The 21027-nt window shown below is 43.4% G+C and overlaps 1 protein-coding gene across 4 annotated transcripts in view; it reads left to right on the top strand.

The window, feature by feature from the left end:
• The window catches only part of FER (FER tyrosine kinase), a 491045-nt gene that overhangs the window by 192396 nt on the left and 277622 nt on the right, over nucleotides 1–21027 (top strand). For all 4 annotated transcript variants that reach the window (XM_077462310.1, XM_077462308.1, XM_077462309.1 and 1 more), the window contains 2 exons: nucleotides 3666–3758; nucleotides 20504–20707. In XM_077462310.1, coding sequence (XP_077318436.1) covers nucleotides 3666–3758; nucleotides 20504–20707 — 297 coding nt within the window. The remainder of the gene's footprint in view (nucleotides 1–3665; nucleotides 3759–20503; nucleotides 20708–21027) is intronic.

Genomic DNA, 21027 nt, shown 5'->3' with positions numbered 1-21027 from the left:
TAGTACACAGTCTTGTGGGACTTTGTAGTATTTTTGTTATTGATTTAGGTGTTGCGCTACACTGATTTTATTTGAATATATTACTTTTGGTGTTATGGAATACTTTACAGTGGCTGTGCAACACACATTTGATATATTTTTATTGGTAGTGAATGTAATAATTACAATTAGTAATCATGTAACAATTAACATCATTTGTTCACTGAAGCTTTATCACCAATTCTTGTTTCCACAAGAACCCAGAATTTTCAAAATCCAATTGCCACAGGGACGGAAGGTGAGGTGAAATCTTCTGAACAGGGTCAAAGACTTCAAAAAACAAACATTGCAGGCGATTAACCCTTCCTTAGGCTATACAAAAAAACTTAAAAATTATTTTTTGGGCTGGAGTTGCACTTAAAAAATATACCTGTTTCAACTTAAAGTGGAGGTCCACCCTAAAGTGGACCTTCCGCTCATTGGAATCCTCCCCCCCCTCCGGCGCCACAATTGGCACCTTTCAGGGGGGAGGGGGGTGCAGGTACCTGTACAGTACAGGTATCTGCACCCACTTCCGGCGTAGATTCTGCAGAAGGCACGCCCCTTTCCGCAGAATCTACGCCCCTTTCCGAAAGTCCCCCGCTGCCTGCTGGGAAACACGCGGATCCCAGATACAGCGGGGACTATCCTTATTGCGCAGCGCGACTCGCGCATGCGCAGTAGGCAACCGGGAAATGAAGCCGAAAGGCTCCACTTCCTGATTCCCATACCCAAGATGGCGGCGGCAGCACCCGAGAGACGATCGAGAGATCGGCTTCGGGTGCCGACATCGCGGTCGCGCTGGGCGGGTAAGTGTCACTATTTTAAAAGTCCGCACCTGCAGTATTTGTAGCTGCTGGCTTTTAAAAAAAAAAAAAAACGCGGACTCCCGGCCGACTCCCCCCTTTTAAGTACAAACCTACAGAACCTGTAAGTTTGTAACCTGGGGACTGCCTATAGAAACATTTCACTTGACTAGAATAAGAAATATATTGACTACAATGAATGCTGTATTATTTTACCACCCCATGCTGCTAGCCCACCATAGATCTTATTTATGGGCAACAATGAACAATGTATTGTCTTTTAAAGATTAGTATTTAATAGCATATGATTTGTCTTAATGTATTTTTTGTTGACAACCGTTGTCAAAGACACCTGTTAACAGACATTAGCAACTAATTAATTTACAAGTAATGAGTTTTATAATGTGCTAGGCGTCTTGGCGTATTCTCAAATCCATTAGCATAGAGCTAATATTCACTTATGCATTTATAAATCCTAATGGTTATTTTTTACAACAGCCTGTCTTTTTAATTAGGTTGTGTTACTATCGATAAATAAGCTTATTTTATTGAAATGTGGTCACCTTTTAAAATGTTTAAAGTGTTTATAAACCCAGTGCCCTGCATTCACTATATCTGGTCTCCCACAGTATACATAACATACAAATGTAATTCTTTTAGTAAATATAAGTGGCTAAATACCTTTTCTCATCAGCAGTATATAGCAGTGTTGTGACTTCTATCCGTGTCTGGCCAAGCACTGGTTATAGCTTGTAGGATGAGTTTTCATTCTCCTCTGACTATCTTAAGAGGCTGTATGACCCCTGACCCTCTGTTTGGTCAGTGCTGACTGGCCCTGTGTTGATCACATGCACCTACCCCCCCCAAAAAAACCTCTCCTAGCAATACACACCAAACTGAGCATGAGCAGAGTGCTCCCAAGGCTTTGTACTATCGGGAGTTGGGTTAGGGACAGTGGAAGAATGGGAGCATCGGAGAAGACAGGATCAAGCAACCTTTTTACACAATGCGTAGGATTAACACCTTAGGTTCACAAGGAGTATTAAACGCATGCTTTACTGACTGATTTTACTTTTGTGGGTTTAGTAATAGAGGTCGACCGATATATTGGCCGATAATAACTGTTTTTTAATTAATCGGCATCAGCCGATTTTGCTGATAAAAAGGCCGATTTAGAACTACAGCGCGACTTGTAAATGACTTGAGTCTTCATAGAAGACTTTCCTCCTCTTTGGGCAGTCTGCCAAGAAAAGAGTAAAGAGATACAATGTTTACACTTGAATGAATCACCTCAACTCAGTGTGTAGAGTTCTCAGTTTAACCATTTAAAGACTAAATCTTTTCTGACACTTGTTGCTTACAAGTAAAAATCCTGTATTTTCTGCCAGAAAATCACTTGGACCTTTCAAAAATTATATATATATTTTTTAGCAGAGATCCTAGGGAATAAAATAGCGGTTGTTGAAATATCTTATGTCACACGGCGTTTGCGCAGAGGAAGTGAAGCACCGCTGCCAAATCGCATTGCATGCGCTTCGGCAGTGGTGCCCTTTTAATATCACTGGGCAGGAGTGGTGGAGGAGCGGCATACACCACTCCAAAGGTTCTGCTTGCAGGATTTTTTTTTTTAACATCCTGCCAGCACATCGCCTCAGTGTGAAAGCACTCTGTCTTTCACACAGACTGCAGGGGAGCCATTTTGCAGGCACTTTACAGGCGCTATTGTTTAGCACAAAAGCGCCTGAAAAACGCTCCAATGGGAAAGGTGTCTGTTTTTTTTTTTATCCCCCTTCATCTCATAAAATCTAACATTAAAAAAAGTCAGCCTAACATAACGGCCCAAAAATCATGTATCGGCCATCGGCCACCATGATTTCTAAATATCGGCAGAGAAAAACCCATATCGGTTGACCTCTATTTAGTAACACATTAATGTATTCAGCAATATAATAAGCACTATTTACAATATAACTCCAATGCAGTTCCACAAAAACATCCTCTGAAAATAAATGTGAAAAATCACGTTATGACATCCCCGGGTCTCCATCCTGCTACTTGTATGAAGACGTTGGATAAATACCTAGCTATACATGGCCGTTCCTCTTCAGATTGTCTTGTAAATGTGAATGGTGGGGATGCCCACCGACAGAGTAGAGCTCCTACGGATTTCCAGTCATATGAAGGTAGAAAGGGTACAAACATCAAATTATTTTGTATTCTTGGTTGTGTTTTTGCATATTGGCTCTTTCTGGTTTAGAAATGTGAGTTATTTTTAAAGGTTTGATAAAACCACTGGAGCCCAACTTGCAGTCAGAGACCTATGCAGCCTGGATATTTACTTCATGGCCCACAATCCGTAACACCCTGTAATGGGAGTGGAAGTGCTGATTTGTAAGAGGGCTTTTTTAGCATTGATTTCTGGCAGTCTCATGTACCAGTCACATGTCCTCAGCCTTTATCATGTATCATGTCAGCATATCTCCTGTTAACTGTCTGCATTCACTGACCTGATGTGTCTAATGGTCCAAAACTAGTTTAGACTGATCTTTGTTTCTCTGACATTAACTTTTAGAAAGCATTGGGTTGCTTTATGAAACAAGTTGGCTGTAAATTTACTTCATTCACAATCCCCTAGAAATAGATTTGCTCCTTACTATACTCTTGGTTTAAATATGCAGTCTTTTATTCTATCCTCTGTGTTTTCATAAGATACAGTATACTCACATGTGATATATACTGAAACGTATAAGCTGAAACACTGTTTATTAACAAAGTGATTTTTTTTTTTTTGCATTGCTGCCACTACAGTTTGTTGTAATTATTTTTTAAATTCATTTTCAGGAAAAAAAAGAAAGGGTATCCAAGTTTGATACATTACGTCATTCAATAGCAGGGATTATACGATCGCCAAAGTCCATGCTGGGATCTTCATCTGTGAGTTATTATGAAATTTCTTTTTGTCTTCAAGCAAAGCTTTAGTGACAAGTGCATAGGATGTTATTTTAATATTTAACTCATAAAGATAATTTTAAGGTAGTTAAACCTTTAGGTTTACAATAATACAAGTCCTGCATCAGTCCACTGTCCATTCATGTGACTGCTATTGAATAACATTTGCCATGAGGCAATGCCAAGGTTACTCAGGTTAGGAAACTGTTCAGGTAGAATTTAGCAGTAAGCTTTAGCAGTTTTATGCTCTGGGTTTCCCAAGATACTCTGACTTGGCAGTGAAATGGTGCACTAAAAAGGCAAGGTTATCAAGCTATCATAACCTGCCTACTAGTGTACAAGTGTTTTTTTGGGAAATGTATCTGTAATCTCCCCCCTTTACTCATTTTAGGACTTTTTTTTTACAATGTGATATACACAATGGGAGGAATTCAATAATTCTACTTTTCTCACCTTAGTACCTCTTGCTATTGTATTATGCCAAATTAATGAAGCATTTGCGACACATTTGATTCTGACAGCGACTTGTGCACCAAATTCAGGTAGTTCTACTATGCGCCAATTTTACATTGTGTCACATTGAATGCGCCACTTTCACACTGTTGCATTGAATACGCCAAATGTCAAAGTGGAGCTAATTAAGACCAACTCTCTTTTGGCATACAGAGCGAAAAACTGGCTCCGACAGATCTTCAAAAGTGTCTCGAGGGCATTCTAAAAGTGGAGCACAGTATGCTCCAAATTTAAGTACAAGTTCTAGACAGGTACATGAATTTGTTGCATTCTTCACCACTTTTAGAATACATGAGAGTGAGACACTTTAGCAAAATCTGTGCCTGTCTTTATTAATTCCAGGACATATGCCTCGACCTTTAAGCAGCAAAATATTTTTTTAGTGTGACACAAACAATTAAGAAAAAGAAATAGCCTATATTTTGTAGAGCCACCATTCGCTGCTAGTCTCCTGGGGTATGTGCCTATTAGCTTAGCACATATTGCCCCTTTTGATTTTTGGCCCTAATTCAAGTCACAACTGCTCCAGCTCTTTCAAGTTAAATGGGTTACATTAGTGTACAAAATGTCAATTTTAATTGCAGGTTGTAATTCAATAAAATTGGGTTAATATGTTTGCAAGATGCTGAATATGCTTTGAGAGATATTAAGAATGAGGATGAGAATGTGTCCTAAATGTCACTCCACTATTCCAGACTTGCATTTGGGGTTCTAAAAAAGTAAAATGTTCCGCAATATAATATTTACTGTAAATGGTTAAGTAGACTTGTAGGGTAGCTGAATAACATTTTCTTTAGAATCAGTGATGTTTCCTGGGATTTTTTCCTCAAGGTGGAGATACAATTTTTCCCACTATTTTGATTGCTTTTAAAGCAATTTTATATAAAGTAGATGGCTAATATATAAATATAGCATTTTTCCCTGTGTTCTACCAGCAGGGATGGCTCCCCGTGCCCCCCTCCTGAGAGATCCCAATAGCTTCATGGGAGGGATTGTGTTGATGGGGTAATCAAGCAATTTTCTTTCCGACAACCTGTGGTAGCAGGAAAGAAAATCGCACCATCTATGGCCTGCCTAAGGTATAGTGGCATTGGAGTAAATATTTTGAAAAAATATCAAGTATAAGCCCTTGTACACACGGTCGGACATTCTGACGGAAGGTGTCCGATCGGACCGTGTTGTCGGATAATCCGACTGTGTGTGGTCTCCATTGGACTGTTTCCGTCGGAGTATCCGACGGACCAAGTTTTCCAACTTGTCTATACAATTTTCCAACAACATGATCCGAACGGACTTTGTCCAATCATGTGTAGAGAATTCCGATCGGACAAAGTGCCACACATGCTCAGATCAAATTCCTAAACCAAAGCTATTGGCTACTAGCCCGAACGTAGTCCCGTCCTAACGAAATAACGTCATCACGTTAAGTACGATCGGATTTTCTGACAACTTTGTCCGACTGTGTGTATGCAACAGTTTCGGACAAAATCCGATGGATTTGGTTGTTGGAATGTCCGACCGTGTGTACAAGGGCTAATAGATGTGAAGTAATGATAAATTAAATTGGAATTGTGTTTTATAACAATAATAATGTTAGTAATATGTTGTAAGAATATTCCTTTAAGATGCACTAACATTTTACAAAAAATAAGCTTTTATCTTGTGAAGTACCTGTACTGTATATTAGAATTCAGAAACACAAATGTCCTGATCATACACTACAGCACTCAGGATTTTAACCATGGGTTATAAGAAGGTACTTTCAGATGACTAGACAAATGGGGGGGGAAAAAAAGCTGCATGAATATCCCCTATATAGCTTGCTACTTTTTTATATGGAGTTTTCTTTTATCAAAAAGATTTTCCATCAAGATACCTGGCTGCATCCTATCCACTAGTGCCCCTATTTGAAGCTTATGAATGGGGTGTCTCCATGGCTGAGCCTTGATGGACCATACTTGGATCCCACCTGAGGCCAGTTTGTAGTGTCCCTTCAGGAACCAAGATCCTGTGAATCAGCCTGAGGGTGCTTTTACAGGTCCAAATACATGGTCTGCTGCAGCCGATTCCTTAAATCTGTCCCAGAGAATAAAAACATCTGCTATATTAGGTAAAGATTGTACCCTTAATATCTGCGTGCTATTTTCTTCCTGTTGGCACACCTCTCTCGACTGACACCTGACCCTCACTCCGATAGCACAGCAATATTCCACTCTTCCCTCTCCACAGCAGCAAAAGTCATAAGTACTCCTTTGGGACACTTTGCACCATACATGGCAATTTACAAAAGCAGGAACTAGGTGTCAGATGGCCATGCAATTTAATTGCTTCAAGTGGGGAGGGTGTGTGTGTGGAGGAATCGGGGTAGTCTCTGTCCACAGGGCTCTAGTACACTCTGTTCAAACATTTTACCACCAGGCTTACTCCCAGCCAATATGCTCCCTGAGGAGGCGGACTCCCCCTACTTCGTATGAGGTATCTGATCAGGATTAGGCACCTTGAGTAGAGCTTTCATCACACCTTTAGGTCTCCAGCATAAGTTCCCTAACATGGTCAAAAACTGAGAAGCTCTTTACTTAAAAAATTGCTATGAAAAAAAACTTTTGAGAGGGGTTCCTGCAGAAATGGATGCTTCCTGTAGTTCACTCAGAAATGATCAATTCCATTGGAAGATAATTCTGTGCTCAGGGACCCAGGGGACAAAAGGTTATAGACTCAAGCTAAGCCCCTACTTTCTTTGACAGGCCCTGCCTTGTAACCTTTGGCCACCTCTATGCCTGTCTGCTAGATCATTGCAGTCTACATACTTTAGCTCTATCAATGTTCACCACCACCTGAAGTGTTTTTTTTAACCTATGGCCTTAAGCCACTGCATTACTTGTGTGGTAGGTCCCCATTGACATATCTCCAGATGAGCCTCTTCTATGTCTACATATGGAGGTTCCTTTGGCTGAAATGCTGGTCCCGTGCAAAAAATGCCTTCAGTAGCAGCCCTTTTTTGGGAGTACATGTTTGTTCCTCTTGTCAGAGTGGGGAGATATTTGTGGGCCTTTTTCAGCTTTGTATGCTCCTGTAGGAAAAAAAGTATCAATGCACATTTTTATTTTCCCTGCGAAAATGTGCATTTATTATTTTTTCCTTTAAAGATGAACTTAGCCTTAAAGCTGCATCAGGCTGGGTTCACACTGCTGCGGGGGGAGATCCGGATGTGATTCGCACCGCAAATCACATCCGATCTCCGTAGCGCTGCGAGTTCAGCCATACAGATAGTATGGCTGAACTCGCAGCGGTCCCGCAGCAAACTCGCACGGGACCCTTTTTTTCGTCCGCAACAGAATTGGATCGCATGGGCGTTCACACCATGCGATCCGATTCTTGTGCGAGTCGGCAGATCGCACTGCGATATGTGATCGGATCTGGGGGTGTCATTAACATATCATTGACACTCCCAGCCGTTCGCATAGGGCAGTGTGAACTGCCGGCGGGAGTCGTGCGATGCGGGAAAACGCCGCGGATTCGTGGCGTTCCCGCATCGCAGCGGTGTGAACCCGGCCTAAGTGATATCCTTCTTAACCAGTTGCCGACCGCCGCACGACGATGTACGTCGACAGCATGGCACGGGCAGGCATAAGGGCGTACATGTACGTCCCTGCCTTCCCGCGGGTCGGGGGCCCGATCGGGCCCCCGCCCGGTGCCTGCGGCGGTCGGTTTTCGTGCGGGAGCGATCCCGGACGAGGGGACGGCCATTCATTCATGGCCACCCCCTCGCGATCGCTCCCGACGAATGAAAATCCTTCGTGACATCACTTCCTCTCCTGTGAGGAGAGGAAGTGATGTATTCTCTCCTCCGTGTCGGTATTTTTCGTTCCGACACGGAGGAGAACGGATCGGTGAGTTGCACCAACACTCTACACAAACAGTAGAACATGCCAGGCACACTCACACCCCCCCTTTACCCCCCGATCACCCCCCCAATTACCCCTGCCCCCCAGTCACAGTGACACCAATGTCATTTTTTTTTTTTTTTTTTTGCATTGGTGTCATTTGTGACTGTAATAACTGTTAGGGCAGTTAGGGTTAGCCCCCTTTAGTTCTAATGTACCCCCCTAACCCCCCCAATAAAGGTTTAACCCCGTGATCACCCCCCGTCGCCAGTGTCACTAAGGCTGGGTTCACATTGCAGCGGTTTATGAGAACGAATGTGATTCGCACCGCACTGCAGTGCAAATCACATCCGATCTCTGTGCGATTCGAGTTCAGCCATTCGCCGCACCCGCCGCACCCGCCACACCCGCCGCACCCGCCGCAAATTCGCACGGGACCCTTTTTTTGGCCCGCAGCAGAATCGGATCGCATGGGTGTTCACACCATGCGATCCGAGTTTGCAGATCGCACTGCGATATGCAAACTGATCTGGGGGTGTCAGTAACATTTCACTGACACTCCCAGCAGTTCGCATAGGGCAGTGTGAACTGCCGCCGGGAGGCATGCGATGCGGGAACCCGCCGCGCATTCGTGGCGTTCCCGCATCGCTCCAGTGTGAACCCAGCCTAATAAGCGATCATTTTTCTGATCGCCGTATTAGTGTCACAGGTGACGCTAGTTAGGCAGGTAGGTATTTAGGTTCGCCGCAGCTTTTTATAGCACCAGGGACCCCCATATACTACCGCATAAAGCCCCCTGATTGCCCCCTAGTTAACCCTTTCACCAGTGATCACCATATAACTGTTACAGGTGACGCTGGTTGGTTAGTTATTTTTTTATAGTTTCAGGGCACCCGCCATTTATTACCTAATAAAGGTTTAACCCCCTGATCACCCGGCGGGTGTCATTTGTGACTAATAACTGTTAGGGCAGTTAGGGTTAGCCCCCTTTAGTTCTAAGGTACCCCCCTAACCCCCCCAATAAAGGTTTAACCCCGTGATCACCCCCCGTCGCCAGTGTCACTAAGGCTGGGTTCACATTGCAGCGGTTTATGAGAACGGATGTGATTTGCACCGCACTGCAGTGCAAATCACATCCGATCTCTGTGCGATTCGAGTTCAGCTATACAGATAGTATGGCTGAATTCGTGTCGCACCCGCCGCACCCGCCGCAAACTCGCACAGGACCCTTTTTTTGGTCCGCAGCAGAATCGGATCGCATGGGTGTTCACACCATGCGATCCAAGTTTGCAGATCGCACTGCGATATGCGAACTGATCTGGGGGTGTCATTAACATTTCACTGACACTCCCAGCAGTTCGCATAGGGCAGTGTGAACTGCCGCCGGGAGGCATGCGATGCGGGAACCCGCCGCGCATTCGTGGCGTTCCCGCATCGCTCCAGTGTGAACCCAGCCTAATAAGCGATCGTTTTTATGATCGCTGTATTAGTGTCACAGGTGACGGCAGTTAGGTATTTAGGTTCGCCGCAGCTTTTTATAGCGCCAGGGACCCCCATATACTACCGCATAAAGCCCCCTGATTGCCCCCTAGTTAACCCTTTCACCAGTGATCACCATATAACTGTTACAGGTGACGCTGGTTGGTTAGTTATTTTTTTATAGTTTCAGGGCACCCGCCATTTATTACCTAGTCTCACTAGTGTACCCCTAAATTTAGGGGTGTCTACTTTCCAAAATGGGGTCATTTGGGGGGGGGTTTGTGCCATCTTGGCATTTTATGGCCTTCAAAACTGTAACGCCCTTAGAAAGCCTGAAGGCGGTGCTTGGTTTTCGGGGCCCCGTACGCGGCTAGGCTCCCAAAAAGTCCCACATATGTGGTATCCCCGTACTCAGGAGAAGCAGCAGAATTTATTTTGGGGTGTCATTTCACATATGCCCATGGCATGCGTGAGCAATATATCATTTAGTGACAACTTTGTGAAAAAAAAAAAAAAAAAAAAAAAAGTTTGTAATTTTCCCGCAACTTGTGGCAAAATATAAAATATTCCATGAACTCAACATGCCTCTCAGCAAATAGCTTGGGGTGTCTACTTTCTAAAATGGGGTCATTTGTGGGGGTTTTGTGCCATCTTGGCATTTTATGGCCTTCAAAACTGTAATAGGTAGTGAGGAGTGAAGTCAAATATTTACGCCCTTAGAAAGCCTGAAGGCGGTGCTTGGTTTTCGGGGCCCCGTACGCAGCTAGACTCCCAAAAAGTCCCACATATGTGGTATCCCCGTACTCAGGAGAAGCAGCAGAATTTATTTTGGGGTGTTATTTCACATATGCCCATGGCATGCATGAGCAATATATCATTTAGTGACAACTTTGTGAAAAAAAAAAAAAAAAAAAAAAGTTTGTAATTTTCCCGCAACTTGTGGCAAAATATAAAATATTCCATGAACTCAACATGCCTCTCAGCAAATAGCTTGGGGTGTCTACTTTCTAAAATGGGGTCATTTGTGGGGGTTTTGTGCCATCTTGGCATTTTATGGCCTTCAAAACTGTAATAGGTAGTGAGAAGTGAACTCAAAAATTTACGACCTTAGAAAGCCTGAAGGCGGTGCTTGGTTTTCGGGGCCCCGTACGCGGCTAGGCTCCCAAAAAGTCCCACATATGTGGTATCCCCGTACTCAGGAGAAGCAGCAGAATTTTTTTTGGGGTGTCATTTCACATATGCCCATAGCATGTGTGAGCAATATATCATTTAGTGACAACTTTGTGTAAAAAAAAAAAAAATATTTTTTTTTTGTCATTATTCAATCGCTTGAGGCAAAAAAATAAAATATTCAATGGGCTCAACATGCCTCTTATCAATTTCCTTAGGGGGTCTACTTTCCAAAATGGGGTCATTTGGGGGGGTTTTGTACTGCCCTGCCATTTTAGCACCTCAAGAAATGAGATAGGCAGTCGTAAACTAAAAGCTGCGTAAATTCCAGAAAACGTACCTTAGTTTGTAGATGTGACAACTTTTGCGCAAACCAATAAATATACAATTATTGACTTTTTTTTTTACCAAAGACATGTGGCTGAATACATTTTGGCCTAAATGTATGACTAAAATTGAGTTTATTGGATTTTTCTAATAACAAAAAGTAGAAAATATCATTTTTTTTCAAAATTTGCGGTCTTTTTACGTTTATATCGCAAAAAATAAAAATCGCAGAGGCAATCAAATACCATCAAAAGAAAGCTCTATTTGTGGGAAGAAAAGGACGCAAATTTTGTTTCGGTACAACATTGCATGACCGCGCAATTACCAGTTAAAGCAGCGCAGTGCCAAAGTGTAAAAAGACCTCTGGTCATTTACCAGCAAAATGGTCCGGTCTTAAAGTGGTTAAAGCTGAGTTCCACCCAAAAATTGAACTTTTGCTTTAAGTATTCATGAGCCCCTGACATGCCACATTTGGCATGTTATTTTTTGGGCGGTACCCAGCTTCCACTTCCTCTGCTGGCGCTACGGCGCCGGAGGGAAGTTCACCTCTCCCCCCCTCCCTCCCTATAATCTTCTGGGACATGTCACAGGTCCCAGAAGATTGCCCAGCCATAACGCTCTGGGAAGCCACAGCTGGGCACCCACACTTGCAATGCCGGGGGCACGGGGGGGGGGGGGCAGAAGCGAGGTGTCGGGTGGCCGCATCATTGGACTGTGGGACAGGTGAGTATCTGTTTATTAAAAGTCAGCATCTACACTTTTTGTAGCTGCTGACTTTTAAATGGGTGGAACATCGTTTTAAGCTGGCTATACACTAATAGAATATGTTTTGAGATGTTCTGCTTTAAGAACTCTGCATTGATTTATTTGTTAGTGGGATCAAACGTTTACCACTACATTGACAACAAAAGATCAAAGTAGCAGGATCTTACATTTATTCTGGTACAAACAAATTGCTTACAGCGTATTTGGCTTTTGTTTGGGAAAATGCAATAATTCCAAAATTAAATGTTAAAAGGAAATAAGATTTTGAAGTACTTTTCAAATTTTATTAGTCCAGTCATTGAAAAGAATGCACAAATAATTTTTGTACAAATGTTTGTATGAATATTTGTAAAAACATTTGTTAAAAAAATCTACTAGTTGATAGCCAGCTTGTGCTTCACAAAAGGAGTCAGAGGTGTGATGTGTCCTTTTAGGGACTGGGTCAATGAGGCAGCAGCTGGTTCTATTTGTTTGCTTTTTATTTAGGTCAATCTTAATGTATATTTTTCATAATTTGATTTCAATTACACTGTAGTAGATTTAATGTGTAGCCCATGCTTGTTATAATGTGCATGGGCTAAATAAATATTTAAGATTTCGCCTGGCAGTTATTTCATGCATTCCTCATATTTCAGTATGCAGTTGACCATACACTATGCAAATAAAAATAAAAAACTGGATGAAATAGAAATTGCTCAGAGGAAGGCTTCTATGTTTTTATTCTTTTTTATTTACTTTTCCCACCCTCTCTACAGAGTACTTTTTATTGATCATAAAGCAAAGCATCTCCTTTTGTAGTTAAAATAGATCCCGTTGGCTGTTTTCAGCAACAGTGAATGAGAGGTGCACAGTGTGAAGTCGGCAATTAAAAGTAAAATAGTGAGACAAAAACTGATAAGAAAAGTTATGGCCATGATATAAGCTGTTAGTGTCTTTTGGGGTGATCAACAGATTGCAATAGCTACAGGCTGGGGAAGGAGGATGATTCATTCAAATAAGCCTTCATGTACACAGCCTTGAGTTGGAAATATAAGTTTTCATTTATGAGATTAAGGCAAGTAACTCATTTTATTGTAATAAAACAGATTGCATTAATTTTGTTTTTGGAGAAGAGCTGTATTTGAGGAGTTACTGAAGTTTAGTAAATATTAAAAAAAGTATATATTTATATACACACTACTATGGGCAATACAGTAGAGGAGATGTGTCCCTTGTGCTGGTGTCTTCTCTTTTGAAGTCTTCATTCCTATTTTCTTTCCCTGGATACCTCTGCAGCTATGCTCTTCCTGTGCTTTGGTGGGGGGTTATTATGAGCTGCTGGTCCTATCACAGACACTGGTCAAAAGGGCTGACTAGGCCTACTTTCTGTTTCGTTCATTGATGGACACAGCATTCTCAACTTGACCTTAGGGTTATATCACCACCTTCAGGAGAGGACTAGGCAGAACATGTAAAAACAGCTGCACAGTACTGCCTAGGGGACGGTCCTACTGGCTATAACCCCTCACACTGCATCCAGCAGCTCAGTTTTTTTTCTGCCTAGGACCTGACTCCCGGTGGGGACCGTTGGTCCTAGGAATTCTTTTGTCTTTCTGCGTTCTTGATTCCTTTGATCTACAATCAACAGCCGGGCTGGGTGACAGGCTGGATAATATAGATTCTGGTAGTCTCCCCAGCCTGGCCATTGAGCGTGAGCAGACCTTAGCTACACGCTGAGTCGGCCATGACATGCGCCGTCTAATCCAGGGGAGGCCAGTGAGCTACATGCTCTGGGGCACACACATGACCGGGCTACTGCTGTCCATGCCACAGTATGCAGTGGCCAACAGTCACTCCATACTGCTCGTGTGATGGGTCTGTCCATGGAATGCGTCCAGCAGTCCCTGCACGAGAGGTAAATATGGTTCCACTTGTCTCGGTAGGATGGAGCAGCTGGGCATTCCCTGGGAGGTCGACTAGGGGGTCTGTCACTCTCCTTTTCTTCTCCCCCTGTCCCTTTCCCTCCTCCGCATGCTATGGGCCGCTGTGTGACTGGGCATATGGAGGTGCGGTGCACATACGTGGCCGGGGGTCCTCTGCCGGGGGGGGGGGGGGGTGGGGCTCTGATTATTGGCAGGGGCTGCACTGGGTGTTGGTGGTTCGCTTGTCCTTTTCCCTGTTTCTTGGGCCATGGTGGGGTGTTTTAGTGTTTGCACTATGTTGGGAGGCCGTTGTGTGGACAACGGCCATTTTTCAGAGGCCACGGCCATTTTTCTGTAGCCACTGCCATTTTTTTCCCTTTCGGACGTTTTCTTTAAGTCTGGCGGCCATTTTCCCGGCGCCCTTAGATGTTTTTTGCTGAGGCTGCCAACGCCCATGTTCTAGTAGCCTCAGCTTGTTTTGCCTCTAGCGCTGGGTGACTGTTTCTTTATGGAACAGCATGAATTTTACACAGAACACCCCGTGGCTAACACAGGGGAGAGCGGACGGCAGCAGCACAGCGCAGTACCTGGGTCAGGGTGGTGAGTCCTGCGGGGGCCCCTCAGTCTTGGCAGCTAGGAGGGTGGACTTTTTGTGTGACTTGCCTTAGGTCCCTAAGTGGTGACAGGCGAGTGGGGGTCAGCATGGCTTCAGAAGCTGGCACTTTTTCCCCAGACATCGCTGTTATTGCAACTGGTTCCTCTGCACCTGTGGTGCCTATGGACGCTCTGACGGCGGTCCTGGGTTCCTTTGTTTCACGGGTGGAAGCGGAGTGCAAGCGCAAGGGGGGTAAAAAAAACAACCCTCCCCCACTGTCGTCTTCTTCTGATTCAGACTCTGGTCCTGCTGTGGAAGGTGGCCCCTATTCTGAAGTTTCAGATGATGCAAACCAGGACCGTTCGGACAGTGATAATGACTCAGTGTCTGGGTCAGCGTAGGAAAAAACCCTTGTAGGAGCCCTTATCACAGCAGTGTGGGATACCCTAAAGATGGAGGATACGGCGGGAGCATCTACAGAGGTGTCGGTCCCTTTGGGTTCCCACAAGCCAGGCCCACACGGCTAAGGTGTTTTCTTACCCAAATTATTTTGATAAGTTTATTTACAAGGAGTGGGGAAGCCTTTTCAGTCCCGAGAGGCATGGCAGTGCGTTACCCCTTTGAGGAGAGTTTACTGAAGAAATGGAGATTTCCGATTTGTTGAACCACCGGTATCCAGGTTAAATAAGGTAACCACGATTCTGATGGAAGGGACCCCTGCTTTCAAGGACCCTGGCGACAGGAGGGCCGAGGCTGTTTCCCGGTCCATGTTTACAGTGGTTTGGTCAGCAATGCGGCCAGTGTTAGCCACGGCCCTGATGTCACAAACTCTTACTGAATGGGCTAAATTGTTGCACAGTTACATAGTTACATAGTTACATAGTTAGTAAGGTTAAATAAAGACATCAGTCCATCCAGTTCAACCTGAGTGAGTGTCTACAATTGTCCCTATCCCTTTACATTGCACACTCACATTGGTCCCTACCCTCAAGGAGCCACAATCCAAGATCCCCAGTTGTATACTAGGGCCAATTTTAGACAGAAGCCAATTAACCTACCTACCTGCATGTCTTTGGAGTGTGGGAGGAAACCGGAGTACCCGGAGGAAACCCACGCAGGCACAGGGAGAACATGCAAACTCCAGGCAGGTAGTGTCATGGTTGGGATTTGAACCAGTGACCTTTTTTACTGCTAGGTGAGAGTGCTAACCACTACACCACTGTGCCGCCCACAGTGAGTTGGAGAAGCAACAGGCTTCCCCGCTCTGCATGGAGCTGGCAGACCAGTTGGTGCAGGGCCTTAACTGTGTCTGTGATGTGGCCCCCTTGCTCTCTAGAGCAGCCTTTCTCAACCTTTTCAACACAGAGGAACCCTTGAAATAGTTCTCCAGTCTCGGGGAACCCCTGCTAAAAATTATAAATCTACAACTCATGATACATTAGTGTGATGGTCAGTGGGAAGAATGGTCCTTACACTTGTGGCTTTTGGGAAGAATTACCTCCTTACAGATAGCTAAAAAGATCAATTGTGTCGGTGGGAACTTATTCAAGAGGCAGAAATGGCCCAATGCTGAAGGAACCCCTAGCAACCTCTGGAGGAACCCTAGGATTCCACAGAACTCTGGTTGAGAATCACTGCTCTAGAGCCTCAGTATCAGCTGTGGTGCTACGTCGCCTGATTTTGCTAAAATGCTGGTCTGCGGACCAGGCATCTAAGAAAGCACCCGCAGATTTGCTCTTCCAAGGAGAGGTGCTGTTTGGAGCCTCGCTGGATGACTTTATTAAGAATGTTACTGGTGTTAAGAGTACGTTGCTCCCACAGTCCAGGAAAGGTAAGGAGCCATGCCGTAGTCAAGGGCCTTCCTCCTTTTCCGCTCAGAAGCAGATTTTTCGTCCACCCGGGTCGGCAGGTAAGCATTCCCAGTCCGACAAAGTGCCTGCTGAGGGACAAAAGCATCCTTAATTTTGCAAGCCAATCAAGCCTGCGAGCAAATCTGTTGCTGCATGAAGGTTTGCCCCCGCCTGCGGGAGTTTGCAGCTCAGCCTTTATTACCACTTTAAGGTTGCAGAATTGTAAGAAACTGCGGTGAGCGGTGTTGGCAGCCCATGGACCACGATCTACTAGTCGATCGTGGCAAGCTGACTTGTAGATAGCCTGGGCTTGTCTACCTGCTGACACATGTCCTGCCCTGGACAAACATGCTTGGGGAGAACTACTTCCAGAATAATGCTCCCGGATGGCGGCAGCCGCCGATGATACAGCGCCACAGATGCATCAACTGGTCACATAAGCCTGGCCATACATTGTCAAATTTGGAAAGTATTTTCTTTTGACAATTTAATTTTGTGCATTTTGTGATCCGATGGTGCCACCATTGATTTCGAAATTCGATCAACCAAGCCTTTAATTTCACCTCCTGTTGCTACAGAAAATAATTTTCATGGCCGTCAATCTTCCTTCCGGGAATTTTTGTTTCTTGCACTAAATGTGCATTTCTTTTTCGATTACATTTCTCGCATGAGTCTCCCATCGTTGATTAGAAAATCGTTAGTTTTTAAAAAATTTCCAACATGCCTGATTACTCAAATTTGATGGCTGCACGAAAACCGGGTGTTGCTGCAGCCCACTAATGATGTGAAATTCGGACAAAAATTCTTGTATAAGATTTTCTATAAAACATTTTTTGATATTCAACCCATGTATGGCCTGCCTAAGCAGATGCTTATGCTAAAGTCCTGGCTGAAATTTCAGCAATGCTGTTCATATCACTCCGCCAGCTGAGTCTGGTAGCCGCAGCCCACGTGATCCGAGCAGCACTGTGCAGGTTAGTGTCACTAGGCACCATAGGAGACGGCAATGGCCACAATTGGCATTATATGGACACAAGCAGTTTTATATGGGCACAATAGCATCTGTATGCTGTTGTGCTCATATAGATGCATAATAGCATCTATATGGGCACAATAGCATAAATAAGTTAGTCTGCCTATATAGCTGCTGTTGTGCCCATATAGTTGCTATTGTGCCACAATATGGGCTCATTAGCCCCTATAACAGGGCTAATAACCATTGGGTAACTTTCACACTGATGTGCTGCAGGTGTACCACAGTGTACTGGCAGCTTTAGCTGCATTATAGACTTCCATGATATCCTGCCGGTTTAGTATGCTTCCTGAATGTACACCAAAGCTCCTGGAGTGTTGGTGCGGTTTTAGAAAGCTCGCCAACTCCCAGGATATCAGAAGTCTAAGGCAAAGCTCAGCTGACTGGCAGGAAAGTCGCAGGTGTGTCATTTTGAAAGTAACATTCTTGGGTGCTCAGGACAGTAAGAGCTTATTTTCAGTATGGGGGGCAGTAAAACCCATAGTTGAGCTTTGTTTTTACCATCACTCCCCCCAACCACACTCCCTTTAGCTGCAGTAGCCAGGGATGTAAGCATGTTGCAGCCGCAGCATTAATGATGCACCATATCACACTTATTGGGTGTAGCCCCTGCCCAGCATGACAAATTTAAATGAGTGAGGCTGCTCTGCAATTTCCTTGCAGCCTTGTGCAGTATAGCATCCAAGGGGTTAAAGCAGACTGTGAGGAGGCATTGTATCGCCTCCTTACTAGCTGCTTGGACCCCACAGAAGCTCCCAGTTGTGGGACGCTTGCAGACTGGCTGCATTTACTTGAATGGGTCACGGTCGATGGGCAGTAGCACTCACCGAAAGTCACAAGGGGTATCCTTCCTTCTGTGTCTTACCACACCCTAACTTTACGTTTGAACAAGCCCTAAGAGTGTTATTGTGGAATGCAACAAAGGGCTCATTCACAAGTACAGCCTCCTCACCACCTGATTTAAACCCATGATTGCTGTGCAATGCACATGATTTTTGACATGGTAGTATGGCAATTATAGGTTTAAATCTGGTGTTCCCAGTGATCTTTGACTGCTCCCATGTTGTTAAGGTAGATCTCCACCTCTTTAAGGTTGCCTGCCCATGATTTACAGCAACTATGTAGATAGTTGAATGTTAGGAGAGGCAATGAAACACCTTGTTGGTTATTGTGATTGATAATTTTTCTTCACTTTTTTTTAGTAACATTTTATAGAAAGATGCCTTTTCACTCTTTACAACGTACATTTTTTGCACCAAATTAATAACCTTATTGGGTGTTTGTGTTGCCTGCTAATGTGTTAGCTTATATTTGATAAGTTCTTAGCCCATCCACACTACGTGCAAAGCCCTGTCCCATTGCATGCATTGGGCAAGCCCATTTATTGCAGTGTCCAAACAAGATCCTGAACATCCCTGCGCAAATAAATTGTACAGAATAAAAAATTGTGTCAGGAAGCTCGCACACTGGTTTTCCCCCTCAGACAAATATAAATAAAACAATATTTCAATTGTAAACATCAATACAGTGACAGTGAAAACCTATATGTTAATTTAGTGAAAATAACTATGTAAATCACACGTCAGACCCATGCCTCCTAAAATCAAACGGTGACATTATCCAATACAATCAGTTTCCCAAAAATATTTATAAAGGTTTGTGCATATGATAGAAATCCTCTTCCTTCAAAATTTCTTGTGCCAAACACAATCCCATAACCAAAGTGAAAACATGCTTCTCTGTGCTCTTCAAATGTATATACTCCCCTCACAACTAGATCTCTAAGGCCAATTTCACATGGGTGCAATCATTTACGTTTAGGCTCCATGAACACTGGACTGAAATGTTGATTCTACAGTCGTCTGATGTTTTTTTTCACCTGCCTCTAGGAGCACTTATATTGTGTTCTATGTGTCTTTGCACTACTACATTGCACTTTACACTACTACATTGAGTACTACAGGCGTTTTCTGTCAGGGACCTTCAGAGGCAGGAAAATAACCCTTCTCTATCGCGTTTTCTGGAGAAGTTTAGGTGCTGTAAAAATGTCAGTTTAAACTCCTCTTATCTCTTCTAAACATCAAGTTTAAATGTTTTTTTTTTTTTTGGAAAAAAAAAAGGTGTGTCGTCACTGTACATTATTTCCTGGCTTTACAGGAAGTATATTTTGACCCTGTCCAACTCCATCTTTCTATGAGAGAGCTACACATTCAGACATTAGCAGGAGGGAGGTCACACAACATCAATTGATTGCAGCTGTGCCAACCTCTGGGATAAATCTCACCCAGATTACAAAGACATAATTATAAAAAATTAATCCTGGAAGGAGATAGCGTGAACTGGAGCACCCTGAGTATTCGGAAGAGTAGAATTGAAGAGTAGAGTGGCATGGCTCTTGATGGCTCAGGAATCTCTGCTCACAATATCCTTTGCTCTTTTTGTCCAAAATGGCACCCAGCAAAAAGTCTGTGAAGTGCTTATTTTGGGAGTAAAACTTTTGCAGAGGGGAGTGTAGTGCAAAAAATGCCTATAAACTAAAATGCTCTTAAACTTTCATAGACTCGCCTAAACTTTGTACAATATGCTCTCAATTTGGGTCTTTTATGCCACATTTTTAAAGCTAAAAAACTGAAGTTTTTTCTGCTTCTAGTGTGCATGGAGCCTTATTCAGTAACTTGTTGACAAAAATGCAGTAAGAGTAAGTAATGAGTAAAAAAACTGTAAAGACCTGAGTATTGTCGAGGGCAAGTAAAAGTCCGTAAGCATATAGACGAGTAAAATCTTTCTTAATTGCTGTGTTGTAATATACTTATTTGAACTCGAATATTCATGCTAATAAACAACTAAACGTGCATGCAAGTAAATTGCTGCACTCAGTTGTAACATTTTACATTTTTATTTTACTTCTCTGTACTCAACACTGTGTTACTGATCTTTACTCAGCTGTGTTCATGGTTTCATAGACAACAATGCACCTCATTTCAAATTGGTAAAAAACGTGTGTGTTTTACTCTATTGTGCAAGAGGCCTAAATCATAGGTGTTCTAAAGGCGCTTAAATCTAACTCCATTAGTGATATCATACATGGCCAGATATTCCCACAACCACAATCTGAGAACTGATTTTATATTTCCTGGATTTTTTCACAGATCCTCATAAAAATAAAAGTCTAAAAGCAAGTTTAAAGTAACCAAAATCTTGCTTTCTTTTTAGGTATTTGACGTCATCTCCACAAGTGAAAAGCCTTTGTCTGAACAGGATTGGTATCATGGTGCAATTCCCCGAATTGAAGCACAAGAGCTGCTAAAGCAACAGGGAGACTTCTTGGTGCGAGAGAGCCATGGGAAACCTGGTGAATATGTCCTTTCTGTGTTTTCAGATTCACAGAGGCGGCATTTTATCATTCAGTTTGCTGATGTACGTCTGTGAAAACTTTAAATTTCCGTATTTGAAAAAAATGTCTCTTTAAGTGAGCCTTTTGTGAAATAGCACCCTACTACCACCAGTCAATACCATCTTGCTCACATCTATGTATAGATTGTATAAGAAGTTATAATATATTTATCTTTTAAATCAAGTGATTGAACCACATCTCAGTCAAATCATGTTAAGTAATAACATCGTATTGGTCATGTAACCTTTGCTGAAATGGAGAATGGGATTTGAGGAAGAGCTTCTTATTGTCCAGCTTTGCTTGAGTGACACTTGCTCTGGACATTTTGTAGAGGTCACGTGAC

This window comes from Lithobates pipiens, unplaced genomic scaffold (assembly GCF_037356315.1).
Source record: "Lithobates pipiens isolate NorthernLeopardFrog02 unplaced genomic scaffold, aLitPip1_a1.2 Scaffold_3, whole genome shotgun sequence".
In the NCBI taxonomy this organism is placed as follows: Eukaryota; Metazoa; Chordata; class Amphibia; order Anura; family Ranidae; genus Lithobates; species Lithobates pipiens.
Note: the sequence above shows the minus strand (reverse complement) of the source record. Positions and strands in the feature narration are given on the sequence as shown.